At 39.0% G+C, this 23,559-nt stretch overlaps 1 protein-coding gene across 6 annotated transcripts in view; it reads left to right on the plus strand.

The window, feature by feature from the left end:
* The first annotated feature begins 8,789 nt into the window (after positions 1-8,789).
* The window catches only part of LOC112557056, a 90,928-nt gene continuing 76,158 nt past the window's right edge, over positions 8,790-23,559 (plus strand). Inside the window, exons 1-15 of one of the 6 annotated variants that reach the window (XM_025226660.1) lie at positions 8,790-9,044; positions 9,522-9,605; positions 10,180-10,364; positions 10,950-11,094; positions 12,283-12,502; positions 12,967-13,097; positions 14,238-14,493; positions 14,785-14,921; positions 15,140-15,339; positions 15,688-15,862; positions 16,789-16,988; positions 19,831-20,008; positions 20,487-20,739; positions 22,397-22,527; positions 23,114-23,304. In XM_025226660.1, the coding sequence (XP_025082445.1) occupies positions 9,530-9,605; positions 10,180-10,364; positions 10,950-11,094; positions 12,283-12,502; positions 12,967-13,097; positions 14,238-14,493; positions 14,785-14,921; positions 15,140-15,339; positions 15,688-15,862; positions 16,789-16,988; positions 19,831-20,008; positions 20,487-20,739; positions 22,397-22,527; positions 23,114-23,304 (2,478 nt within the window). In that variant the 5' untranslated portion in view covers positions 8,790-9,044; positions 9,522-9,529. The remainder of the gene's footprint in view (positions 9,045-9,521; positions 9,606-10,179; positions 10,365-10,949; positions 11,095-12,282; positions 12,503-12,966; positions 13,098-14,237; positions 14,494-14,784; positions 14,922-15,139; positions 15,340-15,687; positions 15,863-16,788; positions 16,989-19,830; positions 20,009-20,486; positions 20,740-22,396; positions 22,528-23,113; positions 23,305-23,559) is intronic. The other 5 variants (XM_025226658.1, XM_025226661.1, XM_025226663.1 and 2 more) reach the window with 5 other exon arrangements.

Consider the following 23,559-nt stretch of genomic DNA (forward strand, 5'->3'; position numbering starts at 1 on the left):
CACTGTACATGTCACATTTTTATATCTCTTTTGAAGATCAGTGTGCCTTTCTATAGTTTATTATTGAAAAATGTTTCACACAAAGGTGTGTTTGTTTTCTTGTCTCACGGACAGCCGTCGTAAGGGAATAAAACTGAACATTGACTAGGTCACCTTAACCTGTTTTCATATTACTGTTCGTGCATTTGGTGTCTCAGGGAAGACAGATTTAAGTTCGGTGGTTGTGGTGACACTGGAGAGAAAGAAGACGAGGCTAACAGAGTTACATAAAAACAAACACACCATAGTAGCTATTCTGGATCCTGGTGAACAGAGACACATGGAACATGGAAAAACATAACCAGCCAAAGAAATGAATGCTTAATGCTTAAATGAATGCTTAAAGAGCATTTCTTTCAAAATTGAACAGCGATTATATTGGTTTATGGAGAGAATGCACGTGTCTGCGGACGGTCCGTGACACAGTTGAAGAATATTTCTTTAAGCATTAATTAAATATTTTGGTACATGGCAATGAAAGGGTTTGTGGTAGGAATTTGCACATGGCTCATTTGCTTTGGAACTAAATTAATCATACTTTTCTACATGAAATTCTAAAGTGAATTAATTTCTATGTGAACTGAATGTCTCTTTTTATTATAACAGAACGTGTACCTTGGATCCAGGTGTATCATCAGTGTAGACTGAAACATTCAGATATCTTGTGGACTGTGTTGCACTGGTGTTGACTGATGATGTGACACATCTACCAGCAGTTTGTGAGATCTCCACACTTGGACAACCATGTGTCTACCTGTCTTCGTCACCCGTTTTCATGCATTAACACGGGTACACTAGAGTCACTCGTCTGCTGAGATGTCTCTTGAATGACTCAACATATTAGTCTCGCTACAACTTCCAATCTTATTACTTTGTTGATGATGAATGGTTGTGTTTTGCATTTCTGCATTATGTTTGTTTCTGTTAATTACAAGAATTATCGTAACCAAAAAAAAAAGTGATTTATTTTTATAACATGTACGACATGGACCGTATTATAAAAAGCCAAAAATAAGATGATTTTGTTTTTAAAGTAATCAGATTTTAAGGGACTATAGATGTATAAAATCCCCGAACGTTTCACCAAACATAAAATTGTATAGAATCTTCTCAATAAATATTAAAACTTGACTTAAAGAATTATTAAACATAAATTATTAAGCTATAGAGTTAAAATGTATTTATTAAAATATCAAAAGAACAATTAATTATTTTATACAGTGAGCAAAAGTGCATGTATCAACAGCCATATATATATATGTGTGTTTGTTTTCACAGACTCATGAGGTTCAGCGCCAAATGCCAGAACCGGAAAAGACATCAGTCAGCACAGATGGCGCTAATTACATCAACGGGTACTTCAGGAATGGAATCTGCACCTGCATTTATTGCAGCTTAAAGAGGGCGAAATTATTCATCTCGTCATTAAAGAATTTTAAATCCAAATTGAAAGTACCTGTTGTAACGAATACCCACACAGTTATCTGGAGGTTTACGATGGATCATAAACTGAAAACAGTTTGCTTATCCGGTACGGCTCTTCTCATATCTGTACGTTTAATTAAATATTTACACCTTGTGTGAAAAAAGCAATCGAGTGTAGCCGAGTGGTGGGGGTTGTGATGTGACGACAACAACCTTCACACACTCGAACAAAGGCAGAACAGTCAGCATGTGTGCGACCCTTTAATACACGGGCTTGTACAATGGCCACGGCTGCTCTCTCGTTTCATCTCAGCTCTACCTTTACAAACCTCTCGGAAGGCTCAATTTCCAGCGATGCTCCTATACGACCTGGGCAATTAGCAGCTTTAACCCCAGGCACTCACTGGCGAGTTTCCTCTTTCGTGATGGTTCAGCAGGTACCGCCAACAACAACAACAACAATCATCCGCCGGCCCCGCTAAAAACTAACAACAAACGCCGGCCTACCAGCCCTCGACACGAGGACGCGTGAGGAGTTTCTTTTATGGTTTGCTTTTTGTCTTCTAATGAATCTTTTAGTAAATAAAGGCAGGGAACAGCTGTGATAAAAAAAAAGTCAACAATATATCTGTATAGAGCGGGGAGAGACTTAGTTCTTAAATTTTTGTGATGTGGGGTTTTGAATTTTAATGTGATGATTGATGTTAGTGACTAAGCTTGAGGGTGTTAGGGAGATTGCTGTGTCCACACACGGTTTGTGTCAGTCGTAGAAGACGACGCTGCTAGCGGGACTTTGTAAGGGACACACTTGACAGGACGGACTTCGCTTTCGCCGGACTCTTCTTTCTGCTGCTGACCACAGAAGTGTTGAGGGATGATGGACGGTTGTCTGATGCTGTGACTCAGTGTTCCGGCCAGCAGTGTGGTGCCTGGGAGGGTGATTGTCTTCTGCTGAGTTTAGTTAAGTCCCGTGTGCGGTGCCGGACTACGTGGGCACCCATTAGTTTATTTGTTTTGCTGAAGTATTTACTTGTATGTGTGTTCTTTTAACATTTTCACTGGCGGAGGGGTTTTCTTTTTTTTTATCTGATTTATTATCTCCTTTTTTTCTTTTTTTTTTTCCTTTTGAGCTGGTGGGTCACACCTTGTGACCGCAAATAAACTTGTATTTTGTCCCTACGTGTGTGTTTATCTCTCCCCTGGGGAGCGATTGGCTTCGCTGCTCGCGTGTGAGTCTGTCTCTGTGCCTGTGAGAGCAAGTCTCGCGACGCCTGATCGCGTTACGCGACAGTGTGTTGTTATACCTTTACAAAAGCTAATAAATGCTCAATGCAGATCGTGTAGTTGTACTGATCTACTCCTGGTAACATCTACGATCCCGCGTCTTGTGGTTGTGTTGACACTCGATAAATACTTTGGCTTAAAACAGCTTCTTGTAGAGCTGGTTACAAGTTTGTCAATAAATTTACTAGTACGAAACCTATTTAATCCAAAGAGTGATCTCTTTTAGTTTTTACTGAGTTACTTTTTGGCAAGTAGGAAGTAAGTAAAAATTCTGAATTTTATATTCCTTTTTATTTTCAACAATAGTGTAACCCTAGAAATCATCCTGTGAACGGCTAAATATTTAAAGAATTATGTCCAGACAGAAAGAATATCATTGTAATGAGGCTAAAGAGATCCATAACATTTTACTTAAAAAGATTAGACCTTCGAGGACAGAAAAGGGTGTTAAATACAAAGTTTTAAAATGACATTTACCTCTGCACTTATTTCTTTTCTGTTCCCTATAAAATTCTCGTTTCGATACGTAAATTCGCTACCCCCATCCCTTAAAAAGCGGGCTGAGGTCATCAGCTATATCTGATTAACAATGCTATTTTTGTCACCTGTCCCGGTGCCGACTAGGTCCTCGGTTCGTCCTGAACCTTGGTAAGGTGATATCCCCCTCTGTGACCCCCAGCGCACAACGTCATCACCTGGGGGGTTCAAACGGTCCTGTCAACACAGCGGGAGCCTCGCTTTACAACCCGAGACATCCGGGAGATCACATGTCAGTGAGAGGTGTGCCAACGAGTGTTTAGTGGATGTCTCGCAACACCACTTTAATTAAAACGTATGTATGAGGCTATTGTGTGTTAAACTGATCTATTTTAGTTAGGAAAAAATACCCCGTCAAAGTTCATGAAGCCCTTTTCCGAAAAACAAATTACCATTGTTGTAATGTACAAGGTACATGTATTTACCAATACTCACATACAGGGGACATGGGCCCCGACCAGTCTAACCAAATGTTCAAGGTACAAAAGTAACATTGCAATTTTCAAAAATGTTAATAATGTGACACGCAGTTTTACCTGCCTTTATTATCAGACTAGCGAAAAGGTGTGGAAGAAGGACGAGGCATTCCTCTATTTCATGTTGCTGAATAGCATTTTTTTTTCACTTATAGGGAACGGCGACGACTGTCATAACGATGGATGCAGCAGCAACATTGAAACTCTGTGTTACTGTCTGTAGCCCGACCCTCTGTCCTGTCAGTTTTCTCTCACTCGCTCACATTTTCATCGATACTTTCATTCAAAATTTAACTGCATGACCTCCAAATCCAGTTTCCTGCGCTTTGACACCCGACCTTAGGAGAATGAAAATGAACACCTGTGTCATAAGGTACCGATGATGCCGCCCAACAACAAAGCATGGAAGCCTCTAGCCGAGAGCTTTTGTAAATAAGCAGTTTTCCTAAAGCATAGGAATTTTAAAGGGAAACAATTTCAGCACTTCGGTATATAACATGTTGAAGTTGCTAGTTTACTGGAATGGCCTTTAGTCGGTGTACGACGACTTCTCGATATTTTCAGCTTCTGAGCGGTCATAGATGTACAAACATGTACACATATGTAGTTAAAAGCAAAAACAGCGCCTACAGCGTCAGAGATTAAAAAAATTAACAATCAGGTTCTGAAAAAACTGCTACTTTAGCACGAGAAAGGGAGACTTTCAACGTCCGAATCACCCAAACTGTCGCTGTGAATAGTGTTGACGGCTGGCAATGTTGTGAATGGTGTACCAACGTGACGTAGTACACCGTTAGCGTGACGTAGTACACTGTTAGCGGCGCTCGTTGATGACAGGTACGAGTCGCTTACTTTGCTAATTAATAATTAATTAACGGATCGGTTTAGGAAGCTGAAATTTACAGGTTAGGTTTATGTCGCCTGTATCTACCGATACATGCACAAAACGCAAAGCATTCAAATTGGTCTTTAAAATACTGGAAGAATTTTGGCAGCTTTAGTGAGTAGCCGAGTGATTATATCACCGGTGTGCGACATAGCCCTTCTCTACAAGTTTATCTAGTAACTGACTGCGCACCTTATCCTTCAGAACTTTGGATTATCGAAAGGAAGGGAGTGTAAGGGGATGGACATCGCTCTCACATAAGGCTGTTACGAGAGTGTGGAACACCTCATGTTGCAAAGCTAAAAAAAACCACCAACAAAAAACAGTACTACCATTTTCACTCTTTACAAAATTAATGCATTAATGCAATTAATTTTATAGACTACATCCCCAATAAAATATATCTTTGCTGGAAGTGTGTAGCTATTATGATTGTAGAGCAAATGTTTTTGCTTAATATGTTCTCTATATCAGCAAGTGCCTCTCGTAGACAAAATATATCCAACCTCCTTGAAGCAGCATAAAGAATAAAATTAATCCCTAAGCTTTTTCGATTGTTGGGGAGTGAGGCTTTAAGGACTTTGTTTTTCTTGGAGCAACCCTTTATGTTTGGGGATGAAGGATAGTCCCCTTCTTCTTTCCCTCTCGCTACCTAGCCTTCACCAACTCTCAGAGTCCAAGGAGTCGACTATGGAAACCCATTGCACCACACGATATTCCAACCTGGCAACCTTCCAGTTTCAGATGACAGAGATCATAGCCTTGGACATCCGCATTGCAGAACCACTTCATGTTCCATTAAATTTTTTGTCACTGCCTTTGTGTTCACGCGACCTCTCGGCAGCCATGTTTGTGTGCACCGAAACAGGTTTCACGTTGGAACGCGCTTCAAGTCTTCAGGAAGTTTCAATAATATTACTGTCCTAGATGTAGTATATTCTAAAATGTTTAGGAGGGTTTTCTATGTTTATTTACCCGTACCTTGTCATTCTCAATCGCAGGCAAGATTTACTCACCCAGTCGGGTCTGAACGACTCGCTCAGGGGTTCAAACGTGCATTAACGTGACGAAGGTGTGAAAATATCACGCGGTATGTTCACAGACATTTAATTTGCATTTACTAACCCTCAAAACCAGCAGAAGTGAATAACTACTTCAAGTTTTCGACCTCACGACTATGCCAAGCTTAGATGTAAAACAAGTTTAAACTGCCTCCACTGCACACCAGGGGTTAGTGAGAGGTACTCAAAGACCGCAGAAATGCTGGCCATTCTGTTTGTTCAGTGTACATGATGTATCGTCTCTCCATAGGGCGGAAAAAACATTTACGAATTGTCATCCTTGTTTTATATATATATGATACATTTTGGACAAACTACTGCTTTACCAAATATTGCAATCTTAGTTTTAAGTTGATTATTTTGGATGGCACTCGAAATACTTTATAACTATCAAACATGAACCTCGTCAAAGAAAAGGTTCCCACCCTGAGTGAAATTAACCGAAAGCGATTATGTGAAGCTGGTGTAGAGAACACGTGACATGATCTCACTCCTGGTGACTACCGTTACAGACATTTTAATGCGCTAGCTCTTGGCTCAGGCGTCCCTAGCTACTAATGTTTGTTTCTCTCTGGTGGTGTGCAGGACACGCTACAGGTGATCTACTTCTACTTTACCAAGTTGTATGCTGTCTCTTTAGAAATTTCTCTCTCCCACTGTCTCTCTCTCTAACACACACACCCCAGTTGCTTGGCTCCGATTAATTTTGTCCGCTCCAACCCATTGTGGGTCGTAGAGGTTTAGCGAGTTGTTTGGAACAAGATATCAACACCCTCCAAGATTCATTGGGTCTGAGATTGGTGATATACAATTGAAGAGAGAATACAAGGCTTCTACTGCTTAAAATTATCTTTCCTACAAAGCAATTTACTGAGGTTTTAATTCACGGAAAGCACAATTATGAAAATAAACAAAGAAGTGAGACAGCAGAGAAAACAGACTACATGATATATAAAATTGTTTTTTGTTTTATTCATTTTATATCTATGCACACTTTTCGAAAATATTTGCCCACTGGGATTTTTAAAGCTGGTCATTGTCACTGTCATTGCCATTGTCACCAGGGAGGACACAAAAGAGACAGCCACCCATGACATAAGACATCACTATTTTGCAAACAGTTGTGACAGGTATTGGCAAGTTTTGTTTTTAACTTTCCTCTAGTTAACTGTTTATTTTTATATCAAAAATAATTCTCACCAGAATTTAAAGAAACAAAACAGCCACAAAGATAATCTGCTTTTTAAAAATATTTTCAGTTGAATCTGTAATTATATCTCAGTCTAGAAATATTTACAAAACCATGATTTATTGAGCCTGCAATGCAATTCACGACTTCTAAATCCTTTGAAATATCACTGCACAACGATGAAAGCTTTACCCTGAACCTTCTCAAGACCTTTGGAAATCAAGGTTGTTTCCTGGAGGTCAAGAGATGACCCAGATTGCGGTGTGTAATGTATCGTGCTGAAGTGAAAATGCCTCTTGCAGGGATTCAATTCAATTCCCAATGGGGCTGTCGCTTTGAACCGGGGACTTTATTCAAGCATTCAAGCAGCCGGATCCAATATACGCTGTAAGTATTGTGTACACAGTGTTGCTATCCAGCGTGAAATGTTCAGACCACGCGTGACTTGAAAGACAAAAGCGGTTCCAATTAAAGGTTCAACACCTGGAATATCTAGGTAGGTCTGCCAGACTGGGATCAGGTGTAGATATACACTGACATAGAGCTCCTGAAGTGTAGCACTGATGATGCCGACTGTTTCTACAGCCCAAGATTAATTTATTCACAAACACGACCTCGGTCTTCAGCATGCTCGTGCGTGCGTCTTACAATTTACTACTTCGTCATTTAGTTTGGCCTGTTCCTTACGCTTAAATTTCACAACCCGATCGGAATGTCACACGTCAGAAATTAAAGACAATTTTTTACATGATATATACAAGCATAAAGTACCAAAAAAGATCATATTTTATTAGAATGGTTTGTGTGTGTGCTGATCATGAGACAATGAGCGCTGCCTGCCTCAGTCATCTGTCCCTTGACTAGTGCCTGTCGCTCGGTAAAGCACATGGATAGACGAGGCAGCTCATAAGCCCCACCTCTCTCGCCAAGTCCTAGATTGACCTAGAAGGAACATCAAAGTTGCAGTAAGTGCAAGAGAACATGAGATTCACTGTTTCACAATATTGACACCACGCATTTACTGACCTAAGATTAAATCCAATGAAAAAGTGGATGTAAAATACTGGTCATAAATCACAGATGGACAAAAAAAGCTAGAAAAGTCAACCCGGACCAACGGGTAGCCATACGTGTTTGTGTGAAAGGAACATAGACACCATTGCAGTGTTCAACGTCTCTTTTGTTTTTTGTTGATAGCAACAGATCAGTCTGTTAGAAACAGGATTTTTATTGATATCTCCTTGCAGTGAGAAAGATCGCTTGATGGGTAATACTATAGAAAATAGTCTCTGGAAGTTTCTTTTTCAAACGCCTTGATAAGGTAATTGTTAGCGCTATTTAAAATATTCAAATTTAAATACACCACTCGTCAAAACAAGATGGACAACAACAACAACAACAACAAAATCAACCAAGACAAAGGGGTAGCCCTTCTTGCTTGCGAAAAAGAAACATTAACACCATTACAGCGTTGTATGCCTCTTATGTTGTTTGTTGATAGCAAGAGAACAGTACATAATGAACATGATGTTGTCAATATTCTGAATGCATAAAGCAAAATCGTATTGTGGGTGTGGTGAAGGATAATATGCTTTAAAATGTTTATTGAAAAGCCTGTGGGAGGCTAACCCCAGTCCTATTAAAATATTCAGATATAACTGGCATGGCGTGTCAAGGACTGGCATCCAATTACTTAGAAGGTCTTGCCCATTGTTCATTTTGCAAAAAAATGTGTCTCCATTGCAGAGAACGGAGCAGGGTAAACAAGATTACATTTCGAGTGTCTGGCAGCATGCCAGGAACGATACTGTGACACCCATTCCTGAGGACGAAAGTTCTTTTTCCGTGAAAGTAATAAAGGTATTGTGTATGGGAGGTGGGTGTATGCAAGCAGGAGGAACATTTCCGTAACCAATAGCATAACCTGTACTATGTTACAGTCAGGCCTCAGTGAAATGTGAGTTGATTGGACGTCACTGCAAGTCCTAACATAAAAACTAGATAATACAGCTCACTTCTACCAGACATCGTACTCTCCGGCCAGGTGATCGCACTCCCCACAAAAGTGACTTTATATTGAGGCGACATCCCTACACACATTGTACAAGTTACAAGGTTTTACGTGCAAATCGCGGGACCTCTGGTGGGTGAGAGACTGTTTAACTGATAATAGTTGTTATGTATTTATGCTACCTCGTGTAGTATAATGGTGTCTGTGCATGCACTTGTGCACTTAGTTTGTCATGATGGCATCCATTGCTGAGGCTTGTAATTTATGTATAGTCTGATGTCTGTTCGTGTGCAGCGCTTTAAGTTTGCACCTACACGGAGAAATACGCTTTATTATTAGTAGTAGTGTTATTAGTAGTACTTCGATGAAAGTAAGACGAATCTGTAACAGCGAACAGGAGTTACTTGCGTGCAAATGTTTAAGAGACATTTTGTTGTCCTATTATTGGGCAAAAGTTGGCTACCTCTCAGCAGTACATGAATAAGACTGAGTCCAATTAAGAAACATATCAGACGCTCCCAACTGGAAGAGTAAGCAACAAATCTGCACCGATACAAACCCGGGTAAACATGGAAGACATCTGATTTCTTATGCTGTTTTTTTCAATAACTAGGAGGAGGGATGGCAAAGCCAATGGCTCACCTTTGGTTCCTCTTGTTTCTTTATCTGACTGTTGTATCAAGGTCCACAAGCTTATGTAAGTCTTGCTTTGTTGACGTGTGTTCTTCCTATTCTGCAGTCAGGAACAGGATGAAGTGTAAAGTTATATTTATGTTGTTAACATCCATTCCTTATCACACGAGCTTATATCTATTGCCTTTGTGAGTGGAAAAAGACATTAATCCTGTATGGTCTACGCCATGGGATAGAAGTTTTTCACTCAAAAAGGAACAAAGATGAGCTGCCAAACAACAGAGAAAAACGAGTAACTGTTTAGGGAATGTCCTAAAATCGCCGAAAATCTCAGAGCATACTGTAAAATATTACAATTAAAGTTAAAAAAACAGCTCCATTAAATATCGATTTGTTGCATTTTTGATATCAAAATGTATTTTAAATTAAGCGTTAGTTGATGGTATTTGATTAACTCTATTTTTTAGATTTTAAATGAATTTATTATTGACCGCTGATTATGTTAACCAAATATTCAAGTTTACAATTAAAATAGATGCTTTCTGTGGTGCTCTCAACATTACAAAAAACAAAGTACCAGATTCCCCATGATTGATCTACACTAATAAATGATTTGTTTTTCTTGTAACTGCACTTGGTGTGCGACACAGTAATATCACCGGGCTATAATGGGACCATCGAGTCTCCAGGATTTCCACAGGAATACTACGGGGACCAGAACTGTTCGTACACCTTCTCTTCGGGAAGTTCTTATAGCACCTGGCAAATCAATTTCACCTTCTTTAACCTGCCGAACACATCATGTGACAGTGATTACATCGAGGTACGTCTCCCCTGGACATCTGCATACCATTGACAGGCTCTTGTGATAACAAGAGAGCAACTGGAAATAATATTTTAATCAGCTGTTAAAATGTTTCCCTTTTCTACGTCGGTCAAGGATGAGAATGTTAAATGACAAAGAAATAGTTTTCTCAAAACAACCTGCATCACGATATCTTAATTAGTGCATAAATTGTGTCACAATAGTATCCCCAGTACTGTAGTTGGAAGTTTAAAAGACAGCTTATTCTTTATTGTTCCTGAGTGAGTTTTACGTTCAGAAGATATTGTATAGGTGCGTGTTGTATGTATACATGAATATGTTCGTGAATGTCAGTTGTGTGAATGTGAATGTGTGTGTGTGTGACCTCTCTCCTTGTATGTATCCATATTTTTGTTTTGTTTTGCTTTGCTTTGTTCCGTGTTTTATTTTAAGCAATTAACAAATAAAAAATCTCCAGACAGGTAAAATCATACCTGAAAAGATTTGATGCCTGAGGACAGATGCCTTTGTTGTAAAATGGCACCAGTTTCGCATACAGTCGTGTCAGTACTTGTTTAAAGATCTGACTGAAATTGATTTCAGGTGTACAACAATTCGCAGTACCAAAGGTATTGCTACAACTCGACACCTCCTCCTGACCTGAGAGACATCTACAGATTTCGGTTTGTCTCCAGCATAAACGCGTCCGCAGGCTTTGGGTTCCAGGCTCGTGTGAGCAAAGTGCCAAGTAAGTGAGCCTTAGAGTAGAGGGAGCTTTGTAGGTCAGTGAGGAGGAAGGGGAATTAGAGTTTACACCGAGCCAGCAACTAAAGTTGTATCACGGTAAAGCAGCCAGCCCTGTAGACAGATGCCTCATGCAGAAAAAAACCAGTTGCCCGAGACGAGAGCTGAACCCACGACAGCAAAACCCTCTCTTAGTTAGAGACAAACTGTTTAGTGAGCATAAACGCGATTATCAACCATAAATATCACATTAATGTCATGAATAACTTCCAACCTTTCTAAAGCTCCTTTGAATTAGACCCTAGTTTCTCCAACTGTTCAACAAAATAATTCAACTCACTGACTGGATGATGTCGTAGAGACGTTCACTATCAAACACACTACTACTCTTCCTTGGATAATCATCCGCACATAATCCTCCTCTAATAATCTTCCTCGGATATCTTACACTTTCCAAGTCCCCGTACAGCAAGTGCTGATTCGGCCTAAACACCCGGTTGGTGACGAGACCACTTCAATAATCACAATAACCACAATATCCACACACAGCTGGTGTTGATTAGACATATACCCCAACTGCTGAAGATCCTACTCCAAACATCTTCCTTCTTTGATAGTTTCTAATGTCTTCTCCTTTTCCGAGGGGATTCCTCTCTGGGTAATTCCTCTTCTAGTTACTTCTTATCCTGGGTAATTACCGCAATGCTTATGCATATTGAACTTAATTACATCACAACAACAACCAGTAAATAAACTCTTTCCATTATCATCTCTTTCAAACAAATATTACATCATTTCACCATTCTTTCACGGAGAGGGAGATAGCAAAAGCAATAAAAACAACTTATCCCATAACTTGACTAAGCAAGGAATGAAACCGCTTCCCCAATCTCTTCTACTCAAAATTCTCTAGTCTCTCTCCATCGTTTCTATGGTTCCTAAACTCATTATAGTTTCTCAAAGAAGCAAGCTGCACAACTCTAAGCAAGAAAAGAATGGCTCGCACCTGTATGATCTATTCTATGACTAGAATAGTTTTGCAGCTTTCATTATAGTTTGTAATATTATTAGCATTAACTGGAGTAAATCACTACGAGAATACCCATAGGGCTGGGACAGAGCTCTATATTAGTGCACATCCTCAATCCTCAATCCTCAATCATCATCATCATCATCTGCTTTGATTTTCCAGAATGTGGAAGTACAGACATACGTCTGCACGAGAATAGTCCATTTCAAATGTACTATTCTCAGAACGAGCCAGTGCATGGAAGATGTGAATGGACATTAACTGCAGAACAGGGACTGGCCATCGTGATGATAGGTTACATCAGCTACAATGACATAAACGTAAATCAACAATTTAAAATGTACAGAGGAAGAACCAAAGATAACAGTTCTTTGATCACAATGTGAGTTGCAATTAGAGTTTCTGTGTTTAGAAATAAGAGTTGATGTCTTAATATGTTCATGCTGTTCAAGATGTAACCTGTAAGGACTGGCACTTAACACTATGTTCCTGTAGTCTGAGTAATTTATAAACAAAGCGAAAATGACTCCGAAATTACGAACCTGAAAATAACTGAAAAGATTAACTTATTCGTTTATACCGAGAACGGCTCTCATTCAATCCATTCATAATCTAAGTCATCAAGGAATACATAGAAATAATGAATTATTTGATTAAAATTTATGGTCAGGACTGTATTATGAGAGCCTTATACATTACGCAGACTTTGAGGGACTACATAGATAAAACCAGCGAACATTTTACCAAAATGAAAATGTGAAATTATTGCCAGCGAATTTTCTTAAATTATATTTAGAAAGTGATTATTTAATTAACAATCTGTTAAACATTTTATTTGTCTGATAGAAGTAAATCCAGATACAACGAGATCGCTATCGATGAGGCATCCAACATCATACTCATCGAGTACATTGCCAATGAAACTTCTTATTTTTATGTGTATGTGACTTTCATGGCTTACAACCGCACACAGAACTGTAAGTATTTCTTACATAGATATATAGAGATCAGCTGGTATTTCTTTCTGGATATACAGTCAAATCTCCCTACTATGCCACCCCTCTACTATGCCACTCTCGGTATTATGCCACTTTTGCTCGGTCCCGACTATAAATTCAATGTAAAAAAAAATTTACTATGCCACCCCTACTCTCGCTACTATGCCACTTTTTTGTGACTCTTAAAAGACACAAGTTGCAAAATTCCGCGCAGTGCTCGATTATTATACTGTATGGTAGTGTGGGACATGGCAGTTAGGTGGGATGGAACATAGCACGCACACAGGGAGGGTGGAGGCTGGCGATGGGGGGTGGTGGTCGCTGGCCGGGTGACAGCCACGTGACAGAGGGAAGGTGTGAGGGGGTCGACTAGCGACAGGATGCAGGTGCACGGATGTGGTTGGGAGGGATGGAGGATGAAGAGGTGAGGGGGAGAATGAGAGGAGACAGCTAGCGAAGCCGACGATTCTTGAGAGCTTTGGACCAGACCTGGGCAAAGGCCTCCTGTCTCTGACCGGCCCGCCCGCCAGTATATATATACTATACATACAGTATTAGGTAAAACTGAGTTAACTATATTAGTCCGGCCCTCTAAAACCATCCCAATTTCTCATGCGGCCCCTTGGGAAAATTAATTGCCCACCCCTGCTTTGGACTGACGGGTAACTTGAACAAATAAAGCCGCTTTTACGAACCCTCCGTATTATGCCACTCTCGCTACTATGCCACTTTTGCTCGGTCCCGGTAGGTGGCATAGTAGGGAGATTTGACTGTACATATATACTAGTTGTAACTATGCAACTATTCACATTTTGTGTGACCTGCTGATAGCTATGATCAAGCTAACTGCTGTAAAAATCGTCTTTAAATACCAACGGAATACATCAGCTACAGTTCTACACAGTGCGAATGACTCACGGTTATGTTTGCAGAAGTATGAAGGAAAGAAGTTCTAATCCCACTTTGCAAACTAATGTTCTCAACATCATATTTATTGCCTCTCTCTCTCTCTGCACCAGCTGTAAAGTTACATTTTACCTAATAAATGAGAAATGAAAACAAATTAGTGGACCTAAACATTACGCATCTATGTATAATGAGTTTTATTTCCTTTCACAGCCACATGTGGTTCAGCAACATATAACAGTTCTGTGGAAGGCGTCATCAATCTATACACAGATGGACTTTCAAACATCAACGGATACTACAGGAACGGAATCTGCACCTGGACTATTGAAGCTCAAGAGGGCGAAGTCATTCAGCTCGAAGTTACATACTTTTACATCCAATCTGCAACACCCGGATGTAACGACTCTGCCCGCAGTTATCTAGAAGTTTACGATGGATCACAAACGGAAGACCGTTTACTTGTTCGGTACGAGTTTATGAAAACTTTCAATACTCATATCTGTAGACTGAAATACTCCAGCTGGTAACGAAACATTTATTACTAAGGCTTATTTCATTTCTTTTAATAAATGTTTTGTGAAGAAAGGTTATATCAGTTTTATTGGCAAAATAAATAATGGAAAGAAATCTCTAAATCACTGTTCGGTATACAAAAAGAATGTGTTAGTATTAGTGAGTGTGTGTGTGTGTGTGTGCTCGATCACAATTAATTGTGCGTGTGTATATTTAACAAAAGCAATTAATGTTTGAAATGCAGAGCCTGCAGTTTTGATCCGCTGGTCCCTGTAACATCTAAGACCCGGCGCCTTGTGGTTGTACTGACACTCGACGAAGAGTTTGGCTTCACTCGGGCTTCTTTTACAGCTCGTTACAAGTCTTTTAATAACTCTGCCAGTAAGAAACCTTCTTTTCCAAAGATTGTTTATAGTTTTCACACAGTGACTTTATGGCAAAGAACAATGGGACTAAAATATAGGTCCACTTTTTTTCTACTACAAAGACATCATCAGATACGATAGCAAGAGCAACTTCAATCTTACTCTGTAAGTTCAACATAAATGTTCAAAATTAAACACATAAAAAAATTGTGAGGAACTAAATATCGTTTCCAGTTTTGAGGGATTGTGGCGGGGACATTTATGGTGACGAGGGTGTTGTGTCGTCTCCAAACTACCCGGCGAACTACGACAACCTACGAGACTGCGAGTGGAGGATCACAGTGGAAGATTCGTTCAACATTAGGGTGGACATACATGACCTTGACATCAGGCCCTATAATTACGGGTATTACTGTGCTGGAGATTCTTTACTGGTAAGAATATTGAATGGATTACATGATTCTTAAAACTCCTGATAGTGTTCTGGACTAAATGAACCACTTACACGCTTGCAGCTATTACCACTAAAGCCGTGTACTTAACTTTTATTTTATTCTTTAATAAATTATTAATCGTTGTTGCGTACAACACACACACACATTCAATCTATCAGTCACAGGTCATGTAGTTTGCCGTTGCAATTTGCAATAATTGTATTTAGGATCTGTGGCGGTTAATGGCGTCAACTGAACTCCCGATGTCATCGTGTTTTGTAAAATCTCTACTTCAGACTAAAAAAACTAATAATAATAAATTTTATTGTTCTCATTTTTAACGTTTAGTTTACAGGGGCATATCCCTTTGGCTACAGTACAGGGCTGTACTACCGAGTATGTGGAACATATTATGGCTACTACCGTGGACCTCCGATATATTCTACAAACAACAGTTTGACGATGAGGTTTGTCTCTGACTGGGAGAATACTGGACGAGGGTTCAATGCGTCTTGGAGAAAAGGTGACATTTACTGACATATTTTGAATTATCTTTTAAAAGATGCAAACATTTAAGTTCTGGCGATGTCACTAATAGGCTTAATTTGCCTACATCCTAATCTTCACAACAAAGATGCGGTTGGGGCACTTTCTTTACTGATCCTGAGAATAAAAGCGGATTGTATGCTTGTTATATTATTAGTCTATTATCTAGTAAAATCGATGCATTTACTTCTTATTATGCAGTTTTCATTAATACGTTTTTCAAAATGTACGTTTAGAGTTACATATGATTAGTGTACATAAACCAGTGTAACTTTTTTATCAGACCTGTTATTCATAAAGAAATGCATTAATATTTTTGTTCATTAATATATTTTATAAAGCTAAGAGTAGTCGAACACCGTCATCATTACTAGTATTTTCAATACATTATTAATTATTGCAGACAAATAATTTTGTTAGAAAGATTTCTCAAAAAAAAAAAACGCTACTCAGCATTTAGTAGAAACTCCATGAGGTTTACTATACGAAGCAACTCCTCAAGAAATATTAAAAGAATGAATAAATGCTTTTTTATTTTTATTCTTTGAAATGTTCCTAATATACCTGTTTGCGGAATACTTGTTTCTTATTGTTTTTATAATTGCATTTTTTCTATCAAGGCGTCATCTTTTAAAATAAACCTCACATAGGGATGTTGAGTTAGAAATTATTGTTCATTTTGTACTCTATTATTATTAATTATATCAGCTGCTATCTATATATATATTTATAAGTTGCAGAGAATTTGACGGACGAAAGATTAGAAAGAGTTTGAAGAGGTAGCACACATTTCGTGAAATTTTAACTCTTTTCACATAGCTTTGTGTCATGCCTTCAGTATAGTTGTTATGCTATCATGTCAGTTTATGGTATAATATTTATGGACACCTTTTATCATTCCAGCATGTGACATGATACTGCAGACTTCAAACGGCTGGATTAAGTCACCAAGGTTTCCTACCGGGTACCCGAACAATTTGAACTGTTCGTATATCCTACAAACACCTAATAACCAACCTGGCTACTTCATTACCTTCACTTTCAACAGCTTTGACCTACAAGAGCCTGATTCCAAAGGATCCTGCATATACGATTATCTAGAGGTGAGACAAGTAGGCTTAATTTTCATAAAAATTTATGTAATTATTATTTGAACTTTAACTTCTATGCCATTATAATATCACGAGTCACCTGTAAATTCATTTCACTTATATCGCTCCATGACAAACTCCATGGTGTTTCATGGCGAATTTTGAAGCACCCTGCTTGACGAGTTGATAGCTCATAGATATCCTCGTTGACAACAGGTCGAACCCTCCTGATGGTGTTTAAAGGTGAACAACTTTACCCTTTAGCCGCTTTGCACGTCCACACCCTCTCCACAGGTGCTTTCCTTCACTCATGTGCGCAGTCAACTGACAACACGGTTACAACAGCAATCATATGGTTTTATTTTTCCATCTCCCATCGGGCCGCTGATTCTGTGTACCTGCATGGAGGAACAACAGAATGAGGCTGTTCTTAGTTGTTTTGGCAGTGTGACTTCTGAATGTCAGTGTGCAAATGAATGTAGCTGTCTGTAAAATGAATGTATGAGTCTGTTTGGCGGATATGAATAGCTTTTGGTATTGTTTTGTACTTGTATACCGAGCATACCAAACTGCCGTCTCTGATCAATAAAGTCTTATCATATTCACATTAATCTGCGTATGTCCCTCCCTTAGTCCAGGAGTGGGAAACTTTTACTCTTTCAGGACCATTATGATGTTTGTAACATCCTTCGCGGGCCGTAATAAATTATTTACTTAAATTAGCTTGCTCTCTATTTCAATCACGGTGCAAGGCTTCAACTAGGTCACATTACCCTCAAGTGAATGTAAATCCACCATTTTCAAAAAATCAAAAGAAAATAGCTATAACGTATAAGTACTTAGAAGAGTGGGTAAGGCGGGAAGGTCGACAACCGTGGTTGATCTGATCTAGGGTAGTGGGCAGGAAGTTGTTTGCCCTTGAGCAAATGACGTAAATTGTGATGTCAAAATAAGGTGACGAAAAAGATAGAGGAAACTAACGTTATGAAAAACGGTAGCGGAGAGCAAACGGCGGAACCGAATTGGAATTGGTGGTTTTTCTCTGGACTTTCTCGCTACTGCTGCGACCGCGGAATAAGTATTACCGGGGAAGTAATACTGTGTTTATACTACAGGGGATATACTTCACAGATCGTGATTTTCTGTAGTCCGTGTCCGCGCCGTGGGGAGCTCTGTGGCTTGGGCATCCCGCAGTACAGTTGCTTGGTGGGGCCAAGAAACCACAGACTGGTGTGAGCGAGTAAACGACGGATCCAGAGCAGAAAACTTGGTGCAAAACTGGCGCACCGACCACCATCCGTCGCCCGGAAAGGACAGTTCCAAACAGCCTGAGATTTAACCGCCGGTTTCCTCTCGGCCTTCAGCTAACCTATCATCACCCTGCTAAACGCCTAGGAGGCAACCGCATGTGCAAGTCCGTGACGTTCTGCCTGTAAACTGTTGGTATCGTAAAAACACTTTTCTTTTAATGATAAATCGACTTCTAGGAAAGAAGATTAGTGTTACTCATTGGGAGGGTTGCAATGACTTTAATATAAAAGGTTTGGGTTTCGTTAAGAACGTACATTTTATACTATAATACAGTGGATATTAACATTGGTAATTCATCAAGAAAGGACAGCACCGGAGACAGCGGAATACTTTATCAGTGACAGTATTTATGTGAATCAACTTTATTGTTAACTCTAATAGTACGTTGGATGAATGATTTAATATATTGGTAATATATCTTGTGTGGCGAAAGAAGGAGTGAATCTCTGATTGTTGATACTTTGTCCTTTTTTTTCATTTAAAATTGTGTTTAATTATTGGTGCCTCTAAGGAGGTACGCCCACCCTCAAGCGATCTGAGTATATTGGTTTATTGAGAGAATGCCCGTGTCTGCGGACGGTCCGTGACAATAGCTATAGGAGATAGAAATTTTTTTTTAATGATAATAAGAGATTAAACTGTGTGAAACAAAAGTGTTCCTATATGAATCCTGCATGAACAGCCACTTATTTGGTATTCCAAAGCACATCAGGTAGGTGAAATTGAATTTTAAAAAAATTCACAGTTTTATACCATGCTGGCACAAGTTACACCTCCTGGAATCACACTTTGATGACTGCATATAAAGTCGAAATGAAAGAACATTGTTCTTGTTGAACCTTTCTTTTCTAATGCACAGTTTTCTCTTTGTGGTTATAGAGGCAAATACTACTACTACTTTAGATTACAAGTTTACAACGATTGTGAAAATGCTTGGTATCAGGTAGACGTTTTTATCTGACAGTCTGGTTCTGAGACAGCATTTGTGCTGGTGACACATCGTTTGGTAGCAGGGTACTTACGTAGGATGGCAATGTATAGTCCTTAGCCTGACGCCTTTGCCTTCTTCAAAAAGATTTTATGTTCTGTATACTACGCTGTGATAGGCCATTAGACTGCAAGAAGTGTGCTGAAATCCCCAATCGTTGGGGAACTTGGTGAACTGAACTGAGGTCCATTGTCTGCGAGGAGCTCTCGGCGGATACCATAACGTGCAAACTGAGATTTCATTGCCAGGTTGACTTCAATCATTTGCGTAGCCTATAGGAGGGATCCATCAAACACCTTGTTGCATTAATAAACAATCATGATACATTATTTGCCGTAACGTTGGAATAGATATGCTGCAGGCATTTGTGATGGTAAAGAGTGTCATCTCATGGGACATTAAGGGCTTCTTTTGTTAATTGTTATTAAAATTTGGATGATGATGATGATGATGATGATGATGATGATGATGATGATGATGATGATGATGATGATGATGATGATGATGATGATGATGATGATGATGATGATCCAAAACTACCTACTGTATTTTAAGCTAGTGCAAGTTCCATCTTATAACCCCGGATACTTCATAACTCCGAATGCTAAAGTGTTCTGTGGAAGAGGACCAACGCAAAGCTTGACCACCTACTTTCCAACCACCATACACTTTGTCACAGACGGCAGTATAACTAAGGGTGGCTTCAACATCTCCTTTATACAGACAATGGCTGGTAAAAAATATTTTTTCTGTTTATTGCAGGAAATAAAAATTTCCGGTCGGGTTCATATCACAGTAAATGCTAATTAACTTAGACGTTTATATTAAACGTTCACAGACAGATCAAACAGAAACAATTTTAACTCCTCATGTCAGAAATGACACGAGTCATGAGCATTTCATTAAACGTGTCCACCTTAGACTAGTTATCTCACCATTACCTCTCCAGCGATTGTCTGGGAAGAGGCGAGGAGAGTGTATGGAGGGTAATATTGCCCCGCTTTGCGTGCAACAGATTGGCTAATACTACAGTTAATTTTTGCCTCAAGATCATTGACTTTAAAAACCAATAAAACAAATATAATATCATGTTCATTTAAGCAAAGAAGTCAAGAATTGTTCCCTGTCCTCGACAAGCTGAAATTTCAGTTGCGGCGACACCGATTATAGTCTATCAAGCAAACATTTAATTATTTTATTTTTTATTCCAGGGTGCGGCGAAAGCTTGTATATGGGAGAGAAAGGTTTTGTCACTAGTCCTAACTACCCAGGGACATTTCCTCGACTTATTAACTGTACGACTACCATACGGGTAGAACCTGGACACAACATCACTTTAACCTTCCAGTCATTTTTCTTGGGCAACTATCTGGCAAACGTAAATGGAAGTAACTGTTGGTGGCGGGCTGGAGGTGTCTTGGAAGTCTACGATAGAATTTCATCACAATCAGTTTTGACTGGAACGTAAGTATTTTTAATCTCTTTCGTAAACAGACGATGACACAAATACCAGTGGAGTTTTGACTGTCAAGTAAATATAAACAAATATAACTGTGTGTGTTAAATGTCTGTATGAGTATGTATGCCTGCCCTTGTGAGCAAAAGAAAAATTTCTGTCTTGGGTCTCCTCGACAGACAATAAAGTCTGATTTGATTTGACTTGATTTGATAAAAATATTCTTTTTAGAATAATTTTAATGCATGACTAATAAACATATTACCTAATTCATTATGGTTGAGGAGGATTATAAAAACTAAACTTATCTATCCTGTAAAAAGTTGTGCTATAGCAATGCAATGATACAATGATATCCACATAATAATTCAGTTTCCCGTTGATCGGACAGTAATTTATGCAAAAGTTGCTTTGGGAATTCCCGATTAATGCTCATGAACAGTAAATACAAAACAATATTCAGACTATAGGATTTTTGAGAAAGCAGCTGGCAGGCCTATAGTGTCTCTTGGCACCAGCAAGTATTTTTTCCTGTCAAAGAACGAGCTAGCTACAGTTTTTAATGTTTGCTTGAAAATTTAAAAAAAATGTCACAATTATTCTCATCAATGTATCGAGTTGTGAATCAATTAACAGTGTTACTTAGAATGTGTGCACACCTACTGCATGTAGCAGCTCTATCAAACAACCATTTATAGCAATCAGTTCTCGTTATGAACGCCTCGTGTTGTTTCTGAGCTTAAAGCAGTTCTTAACCTGACAAATATTGAGGACGTTTATCAAGTTAGGAAACGGTTTAAAGCGAAACAGTTCTATAAAACTTTGCCACACGGAAGTGTGCATTCATATTTTTCTTGTTTTTGGTTTTTTTTTGTTTTTTTTGTTTGCGTCTAACTCTGTGAGGAAGGCAGTTTAGGTGCGTATGCGAGCCCATGCTGTTATATAGCGTGGAAGTAGAAATAAACATTGCTCAAGGGGAGATCACTCTCGCGGATTATAAGACGCAGACGACAATCGAAGGAAGCTGACGTGTGTTTAAAAGTTCAGAAGTCAGCGTTTAAGATATAATTCCTTGCTTATCCAAGGTAACATTCGTAAAACTATTCGCTACTCATTTTATTCTACTTCTATGTTTTATTTTTAGACATTTTCAACGATTTAATGTGTGAAGAAATCTGTGAATCGATAAGACGTAGTTGGTAAAGTTAACTGGTGCGTGTGATCGAGATAGCTGAGTGTAGAGAGAACGAGAAGGAAAAAGTATGTATTGAATTATTACAGATGAATTAGGAATTAGGGGAAGGAAGTGAAGTTTTTGCAGCCCAGGCGTGCAGGACGTTGGCGAGAGGCACTGAAACCGTTTGAGGTGGATCAAGATATCGTCTCGTAACAAGATTTTCTCCCCGTTCAGACCATCTGCTGACTCCAAACTGCCGTAGGAGACTACGCTAGTGGACAGTCGTAGGCAGAGAACGAACATGTGTCATTCCCTGTGTCAAAGTCCCTGTGCCTTGACGCAGTGTGTACTCAGTCTGTTAATCGTCGATTTTTTAGGGATACCCGGCTTATTGTTATGCCCTTGAAAGAATAGTGTTTGTGTTTTAGAAATATAATAGTAAATAGTATCGATTATGTACAGAATATGCACATTGCATCTTTTGACAGATATTGTGGGTACTCATCGCCCCAGCCTATCACGTCGACCAGCAATGAGCTGACCCTCGTCTTCAGATGCACCTATAACGATTATGCTACTGGGTTCAACGCAACATACATATCGACTTTAGCATTGACCGGCAAGTATTGATCTCTTGTGGTCTATATAGATATAAAGCTAAGATTTGCTGCGTCTTATCTGTGTCTTATCTGGGAATTAATGTTGCCCTTGACAACTCACGTATGTAAAGGTTCCAATATTTGACTTTAAATATCTTACATGTGATTTTATGATATTCTCTACAGGCCTTATCATGTCCCTTTGACAAAATTGGCAGACAGGAAATGGGCACATTTTTCACCGACTCCCACTCCACAGACTATTTAGGGAGAATCCTTGTTGTTTTGAGAATTTTCATTGTACTTGCTCCGCGTCTTTTTCTTCACACTTTCACTTTTCCGTACCTGTTACTACTTTTTCATTAACCCCAGAAGACAACAGAACCGGGCTTAATTTTATTATTGTGTTTACTTTCTTACTTTTGAAAGACTTTATATTGCTTAGTTTATATCTTAGTGTAAAGGTTTGAGGATTTTGACAAGGAGTTCTCAGTACTCCTTAATTTTATCTGTTTAGTAATTCATAATTTTTTTACCAATACTGGCACAACCGTGGAATAAGTTATATTAAGAATAATTTCTCTTTCAATGTTTTCATAAATTCAGCTTTTAGAGACTGTGGGGGACAACTGAATGGAACAAACGGGGAAATAATCTCCCCTAGATACCCGGACCTTTACCCGGCTAACGCTGTGTGCGAGTGGATCATCACCGGAGACACGGGAGATAGGGTCAGACTGTCGTTTGTGGACTTCCACCTTCAGGACACCATCTCGTGTCAACTTGACTCGCTAGAGGTGAGTGCCAAATAGTCTTTAAAATCATCATTGATCTTCGAAGAAAACGTGAAATAATGCTATCTTTTACTTGAGATATCCGAGGAAATAATTAGTTTTAACAGTATATTGTTCTGTAGAGAGAGATGCAGATTATGAAGTTAAGTTTTGTTGAGAAGCTTATGGATTTCATTTTTTTAACCTTTTTTTTAAAAAAAAGTCCTACAGAATCAACAATAGGTAATGAAAATACGTGATAGACCTGTTTTTTTTTTT

The sequence above is a fragment of the Pomacea canaliculata genome, linkage group LG2, assembly GCF_003073045.1.
Source record: "Pomacea canaliculata isolate SZHN2017 linkage group LG2, ASM307304v1, whole genome shotgun sequence".
NCBI classification, from domain to species: domain Eukaryota; kingdom Metazoa; phylum Mollusca; class Gastropoda; order Architaenioglossa; family Ampullariidae; genus Pomacea; species Pomacea canaliculata.